Source organism: Monodelphis domestica, chromosome 6, assembly GCF_027887165.1.
Source record: "Monodelphis domestica isolate mMonDom1 chromosome 6, mMonDom1.pri, whole genome shotgun sequence".
NCBI lineage: Eukaryota > Metazoa > Chordata > Mammalia > Didelphimorphia > Didelphidae > Monodelphis > Monodelphis domestica.
In genome coordinates this window covers 135,297,315-135,316,733 of record NC_077232.1, presented here as the reverse complement: position 1 = coordinate 135,316,733, position 19,419 = coordinate 135,297,315, and the positions used below count along the sequence as shown (strand labels likewise).

At 32.1% G+C, this 19,419-nt stretch overlaps 1 protein-coding gene across 1 annotated transcript in view; it reads left to right on the top strand.

The window, feature by feature from the left end:
- The window catches only part of GABRA2 (gamma-aminobutyric acid type A receptor subunit alpha2), a 127,314-nt gene that overhangs the window by 51,049 nt on the left and 56,846 nt on the right, over positions 1-19,419 (top strand). The window contains exon 4 of the mRNA XM_001372420.3: positions 11,398-11,465. Coding sequence (XP_001372457.1) covers positions 11,398-11,465 — 68 coding nt within the window. The remainder of the gene's footprint in view (positions 1-11,397; positions 11,466-19,419) is intronic.

Here is a 19,419-nt window from a genome sequence, read left to right as displayed (position 1 = left end):
GCAAAGAACCACATCTGAGAACAGTAACACCCGAAATGCTGGCAGGCAGGGAGGGCAGACCCTGGGCTTCCCCGGGAAGACAGTGCAGCTGTGGAGAATGGAGAATTTGCCTGAGGCTAAAACCTTGAGCAATAAACCCTTACACTGAGAGCCAGCCCTCCTCACTCAGATTTCTGACTGGAAAGGGGAGAAAAAAACCATAGAGATAGCCAACACTGCTCAGGGTCAGCCTCCTAACACCAAGAAAAGCAAGAAGAAGTGGGTGACTTTGGACACATTTTATGGAGCGAAAATACAAAAATACAAAATACAGAGGAAATAGAAGAGGAAACACAAACACATGCTCCAAAATCTTCCAAAAGAAATGGAAATTCTCCACAAGCTCTAGAAGAATTTAAATTGGAAATTATCAAATATATGGAAGCTTCCTGGCAGGAAAAATGGGAAATAATGCAAAAGGAACTCAGCAATCTGAGGGACCAAAATACGCAAATGCAGAATCAGCTCGAAGCCTCAAAAAACAGGTCAGAAAAAAAATTGAAAAGGAAAACCAGTCTTTAAAGTTCAGAATCAGGCAACTGGAAGACAATGGTCTTGCAAAAGAGCAAGAATTAATAAAGCAAAGTCAAAAGGCAAAGGAATTAGAAGATAACATAACATATCTCACTGACAAGGTGACAGACCTGGAAAACAGAGGAAGGAGAGACAATGTGAGAATCATTGGCCTACAAGAAAAGCCAGAAATAAACAGTAATCTTGATATTATAATACAAGACAAGGGCACTAAAAGACTGTCTGCCCTTTGATCCAGCCATAGCACTTCTGGGTTTGTACACCAAAGAGATAATAAGGAAAAAGACTTGTACAAGAATATTTATAGCTACGCTCTTTGTGGTGGCCAAAAATTGGAAAATGAGGGGATTCCCTTCAATTGGGAAATGGCTGAACAAATTGTGGTATATGTTGGTGATGGAATACTACTCTGCTAAAAGTAATAATAAAGTGGAGGAATTCCATGTAGACTGGAACAACCTCCAGAAAGTGATGCAGAGAGAGAGGAGCAGAACCAGGAAAACATTGTACAAAGAGACCTGAAACACTGTGGTACAATTGAACGTAATGGACTTCTCCATTAGTATCAATACAACGTCCCTGAACATTCTGCAGCAATCTAGAAGAAAAAACACTAGCCACAAGCAGAGGACAAATTGTGGGAGTAAAAACACCGAGGAAAAGCAACTGCTTGACTACAGTTGTGGAGGAGACATGACTCAGGAGAGACTACACATGAACACCCTAATGCACATACCCATAACATGAAAATGGGTTCAAATCAAGAAAACATGTCATACCCAGTGGAATCATGCATCAGCTATGGGAGGGGTGGTGAGAAGGGGGAGGAAAAGAAAATTATCTTTGTTTCCAATGAATATTGTGTGAAAATGACCACATAAAATAATGCTCAAGAATAAATAAATAAATGAACAAATAAATGAACAAATAAATGAACAAATAAATGAATGAATGAATGCATAAATAAATAAATAAATCTTTCTGCAGGAAAAAAAAAGATTGGGATTCAGAAAACATTCGCCCATTACTAGGTATGGAACCATTAATAAGTCAGTTCATTTCTCTGAGACTCAGTTTCTGTTCTTTTTAAATCTTGTTATTGTTTTTTAACTTCAGCATACTTCTAATTTATCTTTTTAGTACCTATCCATTCATCCATTACACCATCCCTAAATCTATCCATTCATTCATTCATTCATACATTCATTGATTCAACAATTATCTGTCAAATATCCACTATATATATGAAACACTGCACCACATCATTGAAGATAGGGTTTATGTTCAATCAAACCACCATTCATTCAAATACACATACATGTAGATGTAGATATGATAGATATAGATTCATATGATATAGATATTTGATACTGTATTAGGCAGCCCTGATGACAAAACAAAAATTAATTCTAATACCCAATATTCATTAATAAATATCAGCAAAGAAGTATGATATCATGGGGCAAGTAAAGGAATTAGAATCAGAGATCCTGGTTTTAGATCTCAGACTTACAAAAGTGCTTATTATATCTAGGATAGTAGAACTTGGACTTAAATCCAGATCTCCTAATCCACATTTATTATCCTTTATTTGATTAATTGAGGTCTGAGATCTGCTGTTAGGCATAACTTTAGGACTGTGCTTATGACACACTTGACAAATTGGGCTGTTCTGATAACTGCTTCTTATTTGGAATCAGATATTCAAATGATCTTTTAATATATGTACCATCTAGAATGAGCTTTAACAATGATAACTAAACAGATAGTCTCATTTTTACATATTTTTCAAAAACAAAATCACTCTCAAGCACCATAGTGGACCCCACTAAAACTAGTTATATGAAATATTTACACAATTCTAAAATCTGACATTTATGAGATCTGACTGTTGTAACCTTATTGTATAACTGTAGTTCATAGATATTGTTATATAAAATTCTATCCATTTTTAACACTGTCCAAGCAAAATTGTGTTGATATTATGTCAAGCACTATTTTGCTGATACAACATCTATTGGACATTGCCATTATTTTTTTTTGTGCCAGCCTCTATCACACCATACTCGACTTGAATCTTACTTTGATATTTTGCCTATGTTTTCTCGCAGAGTCAATATATGCAAAACTGGACACATATCCTAATATAACAGTACAACAAAATCCATATTTTACTACAACAGTATAAAGGCCAATATGTCCAGAGTCGATATGTGATGAGTATGAGAGCTGATCTTAGAATCAATAAGATGTTTATTTAAACCTTGCCTTATATATGTACTAGTTTTTGTTTGTTTGTTTGTTTGTTTTATTTCATTGTGGGAAAATCACTACCTTCTATATAACTTAGGACGTTCTCTAGGACATATCTCCTAGATCAAAGATAGCTGATATTCTAAGGATCATATTGATTATGTCCTTCCCTCATTGAGCCAATTATGGTGAGCGTAAGGATCGCATGCTCCTCTCTGCTTCCCCAGTCTTCCCTTCTACTCTGTATGTTCCCTCATGCCTCTTTTATGTACAACAGTTTATCCATTCTTTTTTCATTTCTCCTTCCTTTCAATGCAATGCTCTTTCTCATGACTTAATCAAATTTTTCATATCATCCCATCATCTTTAACTCACACTCTCACTCTCTATGTATATTTCTAATTGCTCTAATAGTGCCAAAGTTCTTTGACATTACAATAATCATTTTCTCATATAGGGATGTACACAAATTAACTTCATTGAATGTCTTTTGATTTCTTTCTTGTTTAACTTTTATGCTTCTCTGAAAGTCAAATTTTCCATTCAGCTCTGATTTTCTCATTAGGAATGTTTGAAAGTACTTTATTTCACTGAATATTTACCCCCTCCCCAAGGATTATGCTCTGTTTTTCTGGGTAAGCAATTCTCTTCCACCTTTTTTATTAAGAATATTTTCCATGATTATATGATTTATGATCCTCCCCTTTTTCCTCCCCCCTCCCAGTGCTGATAAGCAGTTCCATTGTGTTATACATGTATCATTGTTCAAAATCTATTTCTATGTAATTCATATTTTCAGTAGAATGTTCTTTTAATATAATTTTAACATCAAATGTTATAAAGTAACATTTTAATATCAAAACTCTAATCATATCCATATCAAACAAAGTGATAGATATGTTTTTTTTTCCTATGTTTTGGCTCCCATGGTTCTTTCTCTGGATGTGGATAGCATTCTTTCTAATAAGTTCCTCTGGATTGTCCTGGATCATTGCATAGCTGTTAGTAGAAATGTCTATGACATTCAATTGTGCAACAATGTATAAGTCTCTCTGTATAGTGTTCTCCTGGTTCTGCTCCTTTCACTCTGTGTCAATTTGTGGAGGTTTTTCCAGTTCACATGATATTCCTCCAGTTCATTATTCCTTTCAGCACAATAATATTCCATCACCATAAGATAGCACAATTTATTCAGTCATTCCCCAATCAATGGACATCCACTCATTTTCCAATTTTTTGCCACCACAAAAAGCATGGCTATAAATATTTTTGAACAAGTCTTTTTCCTTATTAATCAGCAAGTGATTATTGATGAACTTTTGTACCTCCTTTTCCATTTGGCAAACTTGACTTTATAAAGAGTTATTTTCTTTGGTTAATTTTTGTACCTCTTTTTCAAAAGGACCAATTCTGTATTCCAAGTTTAAGTCCTAGCTCTTTTGCTCTCTGGAATATCATATTTTATGCTCCCCAGACTTTTAATATAGAAGTTGCTAAGTCCTGTGCTATCCTGACAGAGGCAATATGATATTTGAATTGTTTCTTTTTTGGTCACTTGCAATATTTTCTCATTGACCTGGGAATTTGGCTAGAATATTTCTGGGAATTATCCTTTTGCAATCTTTTAAAAAAAGTGATTGATGGATTTTTTTTCCATTTTCTGTTTTGTTCTCTGGTAGCAGAATAATGGGACAGTTTTCCTTGATGATTTCTTTGAAAAATGATGTCTAAGCTCTTTTTTTGAAAATGGCTTTCAGGTAGTCCAAGAATTCTTAAATTATCTATCCTTAATTTATTTTCTGAGTCAGTTGGTTTTCCAATGAGAAATTGCAAAATTTCTTCCATATTTTTATTCTTTTGTTTTTCTTCATGTGTCATGAAGTCATTAGCTTCTACTTTCCTAATTCTAATTTTTAGGACATAATTTTCTTGAGTGAGCTTTTCCATGTGGCCAATTCTACTTTGTATAAAATTCTTTTCCTCAGTAAAGTTTTGTACCTCTTTTTTTCTGAAGGTCCAATTCTGCTTTTAAGTATTTTTCCTCCTCATTGCATTTTTTGTATAACTTATTACACTTGGAAAATTCTATTTTTAATGAGTTCTGTCTGGATTTTTGTGTTTCATTTACCATATGGGCTGTTCTGTTTTTCAGGTATTAATTTCTTCAGAAAATTTGGGACTTCCTTCTTTGTTGTTGCTTACTCATTTTCCTGCCTTTTACTTTTCTTTTAGTTTTTAAAAAAAGCTTTTAAAGTTGGACTCTGTAACTATAGTGAAGAGAACACTGTTTCAAGCTTCAAATTCCTTGTTCAGCTACCTTAAGAGCTGGCACTAGGGATCTATCTGCTTTCAGTTCTTCTAATGTGGCATAATGTAAGGAGATGTGAATTTAATATTCTCCTGGCCTATGCTCTGATTTTTGAGTAAACCCAATAACTCTTTTATACCCCTTGAGATTTTGGTGAGGGTCCTTTGCTCTCCTGTGTCTGCAAGTGATGGTATATGCTGGTGCATCTCCTCTTATGACTGCACCATAGGACTTCAACCTGGTTCTGCTTATGGGCAATAAGACAAGAGTCTTGAACCCAGGACTAGCAAAGGGACTCATAACCTTCTTAACAACTGCTCAATCCCCATTACTGTCTGTGGCTGAGAGCTCCAAAAGCCTTGCTTCAGTTATATCTGAGAACCATTGCCTCCCTGGTGCCTACCCTAGAACCTTGCACACCACCTTCACATCAGTGCACTAGATCACTCAAGCTGTCCTAAGTTATTTTGAGCTAAAAAATTACTACACCCTTTCTTTTTGTGGGTTATGATGTTTCAGAATTTATTTTGATGCATTCTATCATTGCTTTTTGGAAGGTAATTTGTTAAAAATCAGATAGGTCCCTGAACCTTCTCTGCCATCTTGGCTCCACTTCCTCTTAAATGTATTCCTAAATAACGTCTACCTTTTTATTGTATTTAAATTTCTGTTATCTTTCTCATTGGAAATTGACACTGGAAAATGCGTTCTGGAAGGTTAGAAAAAAGGTTGGGGGAGGAAGGGCAGTGGGGAAAAAATAACCAGAAATGGACACTTAGATACTGTGCCATCTCCTTAAGTGTGTTTGTAGAATAAAATAATTAAGTGAAGCAAATCTCTGAATTTAGGGAACGAAGCCAGCTTAGGGATTCGTCTAGCGATGTGGTATTGAAGTTGGCATTTAATGATTGGATTTCAGATACAGGTAGGAGTTAAAGATTAAACTCTAGAACCAGAGAATTCTGGAATGACAAAAAATAGGAGAAATTGAACCCCTAAAATAACTGAGCTCATTGAAATCTAAGACTCAGGTCTAGAATATTCATAGCTAAGTTCTTTGTGGTGGCAAAAAATTGGAAAATGAGGGGATGCCCTTCAATTGGCGAATGGGTGAACTAATTGTGGTATATGTTGGTGTTGGAATACTATTGTGCTCAAAGGAATAATAAACTGGAGGAATTCCATGGGGACTGGAACCACCTCCAGGAATTGATGCAGAGTGAGAGGAGCAAAACCAGTAAACATTGTACACAGAGACTGATAAACTGTGGTATAATCGAATGTAATGGACTTCTCCATTATTGGCAATGCAATGACCCTGAACAACTCGGAGGAACCTATGAGAAAAACCATTATCCACATCCAGAGGAAACACTGCAGGAGTAAAAACACCGAAGAAAAACAATTGCTTGAATACATGAGTCAAAGGGATATGGTTAGGGATGTAGACTCTAAATGAATATCCTAGTGTAAACAACACCATGTAAATAGGTTCTGATCAAGGACACAAGTAATACCCAATGAAATTAATTACATAAATTGACTAAATAAACTTTTTCAAATGGCAAAAAATAATAAATAAATACTAAATATATATAGGCTCAAAAGGATTTCAAAGATAAATTAAGAGAGGCAAAGGGAAAACTGGGAAGGGAAATGAAAGCTATATAAGAATCAATTGGCCAAATATAAAAGAAGGCTAAAAAGCTTACAGAAGAAAATCATTCCTTAAAAATTAGAAATCGGCATCTCAAAGCTAGTGACTTCACGAAGATATCAAAAAACAATAAAACAAGATTAAAAGAATGAAAAAGGGAAGAAAATATGAAATATCTCTTTATAAAAACAATTAACCTAGATAATAGATCCAGGGGAGACAATTTAACAATTATTGGACTACCATAAAGTCACAATAAAAAATATTCTAGACATTATAATACTAGAAATTATCAAATAAAACTCTCCAGATATTCTTTAACAAGAGAAAAAAATAGAAATTTAATGAATCCACAGATCAGCTCCAGAAAGAAATCTTCAAATGATAACTTCCTGGGGATATAATAGCTGAATTTAAGAGCCCCCAAGCCAAGCCAAAACAATTAACAATTTTATAAAGCAAAACAATTCTTGAGTACTTATTAAATACTTAATAGGTATTATTCAGGGCAGTAGGGCTATAAAGACAAAATGTTAAAAACTTTGTTCTTCAATGAATTTATATTCTATTGTTGTTCTGATCAAAATCAAATTTTTGCTTCAAATTTTCTTTTTTGATTCAAATAAACAAATATTGATAGATTTTCTATTATATACATTCTCCCTAAGGTTTTTACAAGCTCAGATAATCTTTGATTAAAGGAAGTTTAATTAAGAAACAATGTAATATGACTTAAGAAGCATTTATTGAGATAATGCATACAGAGCATAAAACTAAATGGTTATATAATATATTATTTGATATAATATAACAATAAAATATAATATACAATAATATAATATAATAAATTTTATTAAATGTTAAATAATATATAATATAATAGTTATTATAAAGGAAATATCATTATTACATTATTCTTAACTGTTCTTTGCAAGACACTAGATGAAAATAATTGCCTGGGATATTAAAATGTAAAAAAAGTTATTGATCATCACTTTTGAAAGACTTTATTTATAGAAATATCTATTAAGCATTATTGCATAATGGGATGTTAAAAGTTCAAATTTTAATTTCTAGAACTGAATACCAAGCTTCTTGAGGTTGTTCTGTGTATTTTTCACATGGCCTTAAATTTTTGTAACCCTATGACTTTGCTGATTATATAAGTACCTGTTGAACACTGTGTTATAGTGTATTTTTCAATTAAGTTAATGAATGTTCTTATAGCATTTCCACTTATTTCTATTTCTGTTTACCTCTATTATTTAAGCATTTATGAATGATGAGATTATTAAAAATATGGGTGAAGGGGAAGTATTATTAATTTTGTTGACATATATGAGGATTGAGTAACAGTAGAAAATATCTAACTTCAGTGAAAACTTTCTAACTTTTTTCTCTTAACCATAATATCTTGAAATATTTTAAACAGATAATTATATAACTATAGTCATTCTTCAGTTTAAGAATGAATTATACCTGAAAATCTATTTTTTATGTTGATAGGCAACAACATGAAGCTTTTTGAAAATAATCTCATTAAAAGAATATTAGGTGGTCAGATTATCAGGCAAATTTACTAATCTACTGTTCTATTTTACCCTAAATTTTGTTGTCCACAACACTGGCTCCATCTGTTCAGGAAATTCTCTATCAAAGCAGAATGGAAAGTGTTTTGATGCTTAAGAATTGTTTGCCTGGGATCCTGAGCTATTAAATCGCACAGTCACACAACCTAAATGAAGCAGAGATTAAGACTTGAATCCAGGTTCTTCTGACTCCAAGGCCAGTACTTTATATGCTACTCCACAGATGACTCTCATAATATATAATATACCTAAATTACAGTAATCTAGGACCTAACTACTCTTTATAATATTTCTTTGTGACAATTGATTCTATATTCCTATTATGAGATTCCAGGAATGCATTTTTCCTTGCCTGAGTAGCATGGGAACAGAAGGTGGGGAAGTGAAGATTCATCACAGGAGGAGTTGAAAGGTGATAGATTTTAGGGTAATTAATTAGACTTGAGCTTCAGTAACTGATAGAATTGAGTATTTGGATGGGCGTTTCCAAGAAGTGAAATGGGAGGATGATTCAGAAAACGTAGTTGGTATAGGTGAGATCAGACTTAAAGGGTTTAGGTTACATATAATTTATACATAAGTTCTAATAGTTGCTAGAGTGAAATTTTGTGGCCTTGACTGCAGTTAGCTCTCTGAAATGTCCCTCATATTATCCAAAAATAAACATACAAACATCTGTAGAAAGATACATAAAGGTATCTATCTCTCATCATTTCTATAGCTATTTCTCTTTTTCTCCAGCTATGTATATATAATGTGTTTGTATGTACATATGTGTGTATTGCAAAATCAATCATATTTGGAAGAGATGCCCATGGAAGATTAAGATAAATAACAGCTCATAAATCCCTAGATGTAAGGCTGCTGGAAAAATATTTGCTTTTAGTCATTAATATAATCCATATTATCTATATAACTTTAAGGTTATATCGCACTTGTCTATAACTCTCCCTGTTCACTACTTCTTTACATATTTTCCCCCATTAGAATGCAATCTTTTTAAGGTCAAACTTTTTATGTGTGTATTTATATACCTCTAGCACTTGGAACAGTGCATAGTACAAAGTACAAGCATGATAAATTTTGCTTTAAATTCATTAATTCATACATATGTAATATTTAAGATTCAGTTGAAAGAGGATTGAATTGACAATCAGAAACCTAGGTTCTAATTCAGAAGCTGGCATTACTATGATTTTAAGATATTTAGATGACTTTTAGAGTCAGGTTCTTCATTTGTAAAAAGAAGAGTAGGGTTAGATAAAATTAAAAAATTCCTTTAAAATGAAAAATCTATGATTCTCATTGTCATGACCAAGCCCAAGTCCACCTTTTTGCTACTTTTTATACATTCTAGAAGTTTGGTAATAGCTGATGGTAGTTGTAATGCCCTATTGAATCATTCAAATCATTTTACCCTTACCTCACATAGAAACAACATATATCAACATAATCATTTGTTACTACTTTCTGAAACTTCAGATACATGAAAAAAAATCATTGCATATATTCATGGCACTGATATACCAAGTTGTTTTGTTTTCATTTTGGAAGGATATGATTTTTATCTCTATTATTTCCAGTAATTTTCTTGATGACTTGATGTTCTTCCTAATAACTGATAAACCTATGAGGATGCTTGACATTTTATTGATTTCCTTTGACACATTATTGACACATAATGAGCCTCAAGTTGATTCATTCATTCAACATATATGTATTGAGCATAAAAAGCAAAGAAAGTTACAATGTGAGATATGAAAGAATATAATATTAGGTTATTATTTCTAAGTTCCTTTTCTGGCATTTAAAAAATCTTTGCAAAGTTCTCAAGTTAGATATCTGTGACCGCGAGTCTCTTTTTCACTAGAAAATTCATTAGAATTAAAAAAACAGTTACTTAAACTAGAATGCTCTGAGAATGAATTGTGCTAGTCAATGAAATTACCTAGTTGCTCAGAAAAACTTTTTTACCCTTGCTGTTAGATATAAACAAAACAAATTAAAGTACACATTACACTGACTTTCCATGATAGTTTACTGGACTTGTTTTCAAGCAACTATAGGAATGGATTATGAGGTTCATGTTTCTCAATGTTGTACCATCATGAAAATATAGGAAGTATAAGAGAATTTGAGCAAATATGCATGAAATCCAGGAAAAAGACACTCCCCCCAAACTCTCTGAAAATTAATTCCACTGTAGAACCTTAAATTTTACATATTTTATTTGGTTTATTTTAAGAGTAAGCAAAGGAATGTTATTTATAACTTGAGAGATGTTTTTCTGTCATCTTAGTTATCTGTTAAGCATTTTAAGGATTCAATTACCAAAAGGCATTATTGTTCAAAGAATAGTTGATGATAGAATATATTTCATCCAATTAGTATAAATTGTTAGCTTTTATTTGTGGCATATAATTAACAAACAGATCTATTCTTATTAGAATAAATTATATTTGTTTACAATGAATAATAGTCTATTTTTGTAAGTTCAAGGAGGAAAAATACTTATTTTAACTGAAAAAGCCAAGTTCCTGTCTTTAAGAAATATTTTATGTTTGAAATTGTTATTAATCTAAAAAATCAAATAGCTACACTATTCAATAGTAAGAATGTTTTATTTTTAGCACTTTTGATAATTTTATTGTAAGCTTGTTTTCTTAGGATGGTTTCTGAAGAAGCTGTTTATTATGGAGAAGCAGACTTGAAATACTCTGCCCTTAATAGCTATGATCTGCACAGAGTGTAATAGAGATGTTATTAAAATATTTTATATTTAGAATTTGGATAGGCTCCTATTAAAAAATCCAATGAAATGGTTATTTTATGGGTTTGTTTCTTGTGAAAGTAAAGAAGGGATTATTTATATATCCATATGCATATACAAAATAAAATATGCATAAATGTCTATTATGACAGAACTTCCTAAAATATCATACTAAAATATTCCCTTATAATATGCCTTTTGAATTTTTATTATCTATATTAAAAGTTTCTTTTTTTCATTAAATCAGACAGTATTACTGAAGTCTTCACGAATATCTATGTGACAAGTTTTGGCCCTGTCTCAGACACAGATATGGTAAGTCCTTTATTAAAAAGCATATTTTGATTGAACTATTTGATTATAACTATCCCAATACTATTTATTAATGTTAAATCCTCATATTTTTAAATTTTGTAGATGCTATTAAGGTCTATTTTTTCAACTCAAATGAAAAATGGATTATTCCATATTGTTCCTTAATATGGTTTTCTGTAAATAGTGCTTGCAACCTTTTTTTATATCTTTATCTCAACTTGTTGCCTAAAAATTTCTTGTCATTGATTGTAGGGATATTCTGGAGACTTTGATCTCTTACTCACCTATCTCTGAGCAATTCCTAATCAGTTTTACAAATTCTGTCCATCCATAAGATTAATACCACTTACCCAAAGTTTTTAGCGTAAATATGTCTGATAACTACCATTTTCTTACCTTTATAAACCTTTTCTTCTCTAGGAAAAATGAATAAGACAAAACAATTCCAAAGAATAGAAATACTTTAGAAACAAACTTTAAGTCACTTGTGTAATGGCAAATATTTGGTCTGTACAGTTTTACACAAAAGATTTTCATCTTCCTTAGTAATTGATTATCTTGATTTTAATCTACCTCTTTCTATTGCAACTTATAAGAGTTTTATAGCTGTTTTGTTGAAGAATGTCTTCAGAAAGAATCCAGTTGTTCAGATTTTGTTGCCTACTGTTTTCTACGCAAATTTTACACTGGGATGTCTGCTACTCATTATGTAGGTATGAACACAATAATGAGGATTAATTAAGAGGATATAACTTCAGCTCAAACAAAAATTGTCTCCAAATTAATTTGTCCTTCTCCCATGACTATTTACATGTCTTTTGATATTATAATGAATAAGCATGTCTACAAATTTATCAAAAAGAGATTATGATTATAATATTAAAATGGGTGAGGAATTCATAGGACTGATAGCTAGATGTGTGTCTTTAGGAGGAGGGCAGTTTTCCATTTACTGCTCTGTGATGCTCTGACTGTTTTAAACTCCAAGGAACAAGATGCCCCTCTATATTGAGAATGTGTAGTACCCTGCTTTCTTGAGTCCTTTTGTAAACTGTCGCAAACTACTAAATTGTAAGCTCTTTGAGGGCAGTGACTATCTTCCTTTTTATTAATTAGTACAATTCCTGGCACATAGTAGTCACAATAAATATTTGATGAATTGAATTGGGATAAAGAGTATCAAACTTGCCAACTATGACACCTACAAACTCTCAACTTAGTGGAATTAGTAGAGTTTTGGTGATAACAGCCACCTAGTTTTCCAGTTTCTGGATCAGTACTTCTGAAGAATTAAGAACATAATTTAAACACATTTGCAAAACTTTTCTCTTTGAGCACTTTAAAAAAATTAGATCTGTTATTTCAGTGGACTTCAGAATTCCCTTTAAAAAACTTACTCATGAGATGTAGATTGGGAAATCACTTAGAATATGTAGTTTCAGAGGAGTCCCTGGGTCTTTAAGTAACTTGTAGATAGTTATTTAGATAGCATAAATTAGAAGCAAAACTGAAACACAAGTTTTATTCATTCTGAGAACCCTTCACTATGTCTCACTTCTTTTTGTTATGTGCACCTGCATTTAGCATATTTAGATAAATGTTCCTTTAAAGAAAAAGGTTATCTCAAGCAGTATGAAACATTAACATAAGTCAAGTCAACAAGAACTTATTAAGTACTTACTTTGTCAGAAACTCTGCTAAGAATTGAGAATATAAAAAAAAGCAAAATTTTTATGCCTGCAAGGAGAACATATTCCAATTGGCAATAAAATTTGCAAACAACTATGTATGTATAAGATATACAAAGGGTTAAAATGGAGTTATGTCAGAGGAAAAGCAATATAATGTTGATTAGAAGGGCCAGTGAGGCCTTCTTCTATACAGCTGGACTTGAGCTTGGACTTAAAGGAAGCCAGGGAAACTAGGTGATGGAGATAAGAAGGGAGTGAATTTCAGGCATGGAGAACAGCTAGTGAAAAAAGAATCGAAGGAGGTTTGAAGAAAAGCAAGAATATCAGTGTTACTGAGTCATAAAGTACATGAAGGAGAGTAAAATTTCTGAAGATTTGAAAGGTAGATGTGGACTAAGTTGTTAAGTGTTTTAAGAGAAAGACTAGATTTTCTTTTTGATCTTGGTCAAAATAAAGAGTAAGAGAATTACATGATCAGACCTCAAAAAGATCATTTTGTCATCTTAATAGAAGATGAACTGGAATGGAGAGATAATTGAATCAGAGAGTACAACTAGAGTTGATGGGAGAGAGGGACCCTACAGAAAGTATTAGGAAAATGTAATGGTTTGGAAAAGCCACTGTGGTGAGTGTGGTAATGAATAGATAACAGATTTAAAAGCTTTTCTTTGGCACAATGAGAACTCAATTGAAATTTGCAACCTAAATCAATCCTAGTCAGCATGCTTTCCTGACTTTTCTTCAACAGTTCAACATCATATGATTAACAAACAGCAAAGGCAGCAGATAAGGGGATAATTCAAAGTTTGGCAGTTGTTATGGAATGATTAGTGATAAGATAGTGGAGATAGGTGCAGCAACTTCTAGCATAGAAAAATGAGTATTCAATTGAAAACAATGCTATAAGAATTAGTTCTGGAGTTATTATGACATCCTCTATTTGGGAAACAATATGCAAGGAGGAAGATATATCAACCTACTTATTGCTTGGGAAATTTTTGCAGAGACAAATAAGGTGATCTGATTTTTCCCCATCTGAAAGAGACAAAATTATGTCTGTGCTAAAGGAGTAAACAAATATATTTCATAGTAGAATTGTTTTAGTATTTTCCATACTGAAGATTCAATAGACAATAATGTAGTTATATTAGAAAGTCTATTTGAAGGTGTTGGATGACATTTAAAAGGAAGTAGAGTAAATGAGAAGCCTAAGGCTTTAGTACTCATCACAAGCCTCTGGACTTACATTTATCTCTCATTCCAAAATGGACCAACAAAATTAGAATGTGAATGGATTATAGTCATTTAAATTTAATATCTTAACTTAATATGTATCATATGTTGGATTCAGCACATTGTTAGGACAGTAAGGGATTGCTAACATTATCTTAACTATTTTTTTTAAGTAAAGGGTTTGGACAAATGATCTTGAATGAAAAATCCAAGCTTCAAATAACTTCAGTAATATTAGATTATGGGCTCAGTATATCTTACCCTTTGGACAAAGGAATTTATTTACTTCTTTCCTCAGGCTGGTTAATGGTTCACTCAGTGGGTTAGGGACATTTTCCAGACTGCAGAGCAAATAGAGATATATTTAGCTGTTGTGTAATAGGGCATTTGAAACACTTCAAGATGTGCTCAATCTATCAAGAATTGTTCTTGGAAAATGGGAATTTCTTCACACTCTTTCCATTTCTTTCCACTTTCCACTTCCATTCTTTCACTGGAACCTATTTCTCCCCAGAGGACTCTGTGTTCTGGGGCACACATTCCATTTCTGAATGCCCCTTCTCTCTGTCTATTCTTTTAGAATTAATACTCAGCAACCTTAATTCCTTGGAGAATAACTCCATCTGTCTTTAGAACTTAGTTCAGGTCTTTATTGTTGTGGCCTATTCACCTCCAGACCATTATTCATTCTTGTACAGGGATTTCAGTTCTTAGGTCACAGTATTCTCTATGCCAACACCTTCCCTTACATCAATCAGTGTCAAAACTCATGTCATTTTCCCCTTGAATGCCCTGGCCTACTAATTCTAAAACAACCTTAGCAACTATTAATTGCGTCTTCATTTACTCTCATGATCTTGCAGGCATATGTATACCATGATCTTATATTCATGACTTGTTGCATTCATGATCAAGAACCCTAGAATTCTTCTCTCTGATTTCTAGCCTTCAAATTACTGTATGGACCTCTTTCTTCCATTCATACTCAAGCTCCTTTAAAGAAGTTTATTCATTGTCTGTCTCTCCAGCCTCCAGTCTCTTCTTACTTCATTGCAACTGGCAACCTCCCTCTAAATGTTTTTTAAGGTTACCAGAGATCCCAAATGTTAATTCCTTTGATATTTTTCATCCATTATTTTTTTCACTTCTGTAGATTTTGACATACTCTATCTTATCCTTTTGTACACATTTTCCTTCTTTAGTTTCTGTGACACTGTACTCTTGATTCTCCTCAATATGCTAGGTTGCAACATAATTAACTTTCTTCCCATTGTCTCACCACAAGACTTTTTCTTTGGCCCTTTTCTCAGCTCTAAATTATATTCTATCCCTTGGTGAACTCACTACTCCAATGACTGTGATTATCATCTCTCTGCAGATTACTTCCAAATTTTCCTACCTAGTTCTAAGACCCCCCACATTAAACTCCAATATAGTATTATCAACTGCATATTTGACATGAGCCTCTTAATATTTTCTATGTAGCAGGGTGCCAATAAATGTTTAATAACTGACTTCAGAAAAAGAAAATAGATGCAGAAAATACATTTCAGTTTAATCTGCATTATTAACATTTTCTACATCACTATCTTAAGTTTATAAAGTCAACAAAATAATTCAACCCATGATTTGTAATGTTTTCTAATTTTGGAGCTATTAATGTTCAAACTGAAAATTTAACTATTGGTTTGTCAATTTGAACTGGCTCTAACATACCTATGGATTGTGTCCCCCAACTACCAATATCTCTTATAATCATTTCTAATTTGCCAACAAGTATTATTACAAATGACAATGATCATTAATAACATTTCCTAAGAAAGAAAATTCTATTTCTATGCTTCCTCTCATTTTTATTATATATGTATAGAAAAATTAATAGATTAGTAAGTAAATAAATTGGGTTTTTTTACCAGTAATAATTTTTTGATTACTAGGAAAAATTAGAAGACCATTTTGGCTGAAACATTAAATACAATGATGAATTATAAGAAATAATTTGGTAATATGAGTAATATGAAAAAAATAAAATGAGAACCTGATTATAAGGGGCTTTAACTATCAGGGTGAGAATAAAATGCACACATATGTGTGAGAATAATATGTGTATGTGCAATGTATATATGGATACAGAATTCATTAATTTATATAGTGCATATTATACACAATCATAGCATAAAACACTATACAATCTGCTATGAATTATGTACACATATTGTACATATGAACAATCTATATTTATGTATTATATTTGAATATATAAATATGCCTATAGATAGATACACATGCATATATATACATGTATACATACATATGAATCAAGTGCACAAAACATTTATGTGTATGTGTTTTTTTCATTAGTTTCATATTTAAATCCTTTCACAATATGACTTCCACCTATTTATTTAATCTTATTCATTACTTCTAGATACTCTCAAAATTGCTTAATTGCTGTTTCTAGTATAGAACATTCTATTCCCTTTATGGCTTTTGGAAAATGCAACAAAAATCAAATATTTTGGCTTCCATAATATTAAGCCAACTATCATTTGTGTATTCTGAAGATATTAAAATACTTTTTCATGTATTACATTTAATCATTGCAACAACCCTTTAAGGCAGGTGCTATTATTATACTCACTTTTCAAATGAGAAAACTAAGGTTGAGAGGTTAATTAACTTTTTCAGGATGAAAGAACTAGTAAGTGTCAGAGACAGGATTAAAACTCAGATCTTCCTGACTGATCTCTAGTATTGTATCTACTAAGTCCTCTTAGTGCCTACATTAAGTCAGTCTGGATGTTCCACTATTTCATTTATCTTACAGAGTCAAGATTCTTTCAATGTAAAGATTATTTGTTATCTCTGAAAAAGGCTTTGCCTGGCACACAGTCAATTATTAACACTTCAAATGATTTTATATAAATACTTTATTTAATTGTGTGTTTTATATCCTTCATTTATAATATAAACATTTTAAAGGTATAGACTATTTTTATTTTTTACTTTTTGTGTGTAGAGCCTCGTGGCATTTTGCTTATAATTGGTGTGTATTATGTTTTTTGCTGAATTGAATGTTATAAAAATGCATAAGGCCTATATTTAACTCTATTAAGCTCTTGCATAATAGACTAAATAAAAACTATCAGGCCCTAGCCATTTCAGAAACTGAAGGAAGTAGTCATTGGGCAAATTGATAAGCTGTTATGGGACTATCTCTTATTTGGAAGCTTAATTAATTAATGAATAGGATTTAATGGAAAAGTAAATCAGATAGAGATAAAATTGAATCTGAGAATTTCAAGAAGCATATATAATATTGAAATTGGATTTAGATTTTAAAGTTATTTTGAATGCTTCTAACTATTCAAAAACCCTTATAATAGCAACTAATATAGGTGATATTGGAATGAGTGTAATTTGTTATATCAGTAACTTGTAAGCCTAAAAATTTGATGTTAGAAGGAAAGGAAATCTTATCAAATTCAGAAGAGATGCTTTGTAATTTCTTAGACTTTGAATAAACCCAAATTGTTTCAGTTTTGGATGGCCATTTATGGACTGATTACTAGATTCTGATGTGTATAAAAAGTATAGAATTTCAAAAGATATTTACAGAGAGTTTTCTTTAAGGGGGAGTTTTGAGACCTACAAAATGGCATGTATCTTATCAGTTGAATAATTAATGGAAAACCAGCCTTTTTGTAAGTGGAGGATGAATAAGGATCATGACCTATTCAAACTAAATAGGCAATATAACCTTAATTTCTATTGGCAGAGAAGTTACTTTAAGGGATAAAAGACAATTAAGGAAAATCCACTGGATTACTTCATTCAAAAGCTCTTTTGTTATATTTGTGTTTCAAATATTGAGAAGAAGGAACATTTTACTTTTTAAATGATTAACGGCAACAATGAATGATAGAATACAGAGGAATATCATGATTATAGTTCTGAAGTCATGATAGAATAGAGAAGGATACAAAGTCAGCCCGTAGAAACCAAGGTGGCATGTGTTATAGATGATCCATGTTTACTTCAGGAGAAGGACAATTTTTGCTTTATTTACAAAGAAGATACTACTATTCCACTTTCAGGGGAACATACCCATTTGAGTTCTTTCCCATAACAAGAATTATTTTTCATTAAATTTTCATATTTTCCCCATTCTCTACTGGAGATCATTGACATGCACATGAAAAGTAGTTGATTAGAGTTTTGTTAACTTAACTATTGTACTGAGCAAAGACAACTGGTATTTATGTGAATTCACATATGGAATATGGAATTCACAATTTTTCGCCAACTCAGTGCTTTGCGTTAAACTAATGGATTAAAACATAAAATTCTTGCTTTGTCTCTGTGTCATCTCTTCATTTTCATCTTGTTCTTTTCACCTTTGATATGATTATCATTTTGTGTGACAAGATGTTTGAGGACAGTGGAACTTCTTATACAACCCATCTACAAGGTATAATTTGCTTCTATATGCTTTAAGAGAGGCTCTCAGTGAAAGGTGGAAGGTTGTCTAAAAGTTGGCATGATGTAGGGAATTATTGAATGGAAGAGAAGATGTAGGGAATTTTTAATGTTGTGGTGATCAAAAAATCGGTTTGAGGCCGTACAAACTCTTTGAAAAGATACAAAGATATTATTCAAAGATAAATGTGGTCAAAATGGCAGCCAAAGTGAATGATTGTGCATTTTGAACAATAAGGAAATTTCAATAATTGAAAAATCAGGAAAATCAGTGGGAAAAGGGTTGAAGATTTTATATTATAATTTGGAGAGGGGGAGACTCTTTTTTGGCAAATAATAGAAAGTAATGTTTGGAAGGTTTGTGGAAATTAGTTTCCACAAATCCTCTAAAAGTTATTTTAAGTATATCAACTTTAAGTGTATTTAATCACAAGAAACTTTACATATTATCTCTTTCAACTCCAGGATTTCACAATAGAGAACAGCGATGAAATGAGTTCTCCAAGTACAACCAACAGGTGGCACAGCCAAGATTGAACTCATGCCCTTAT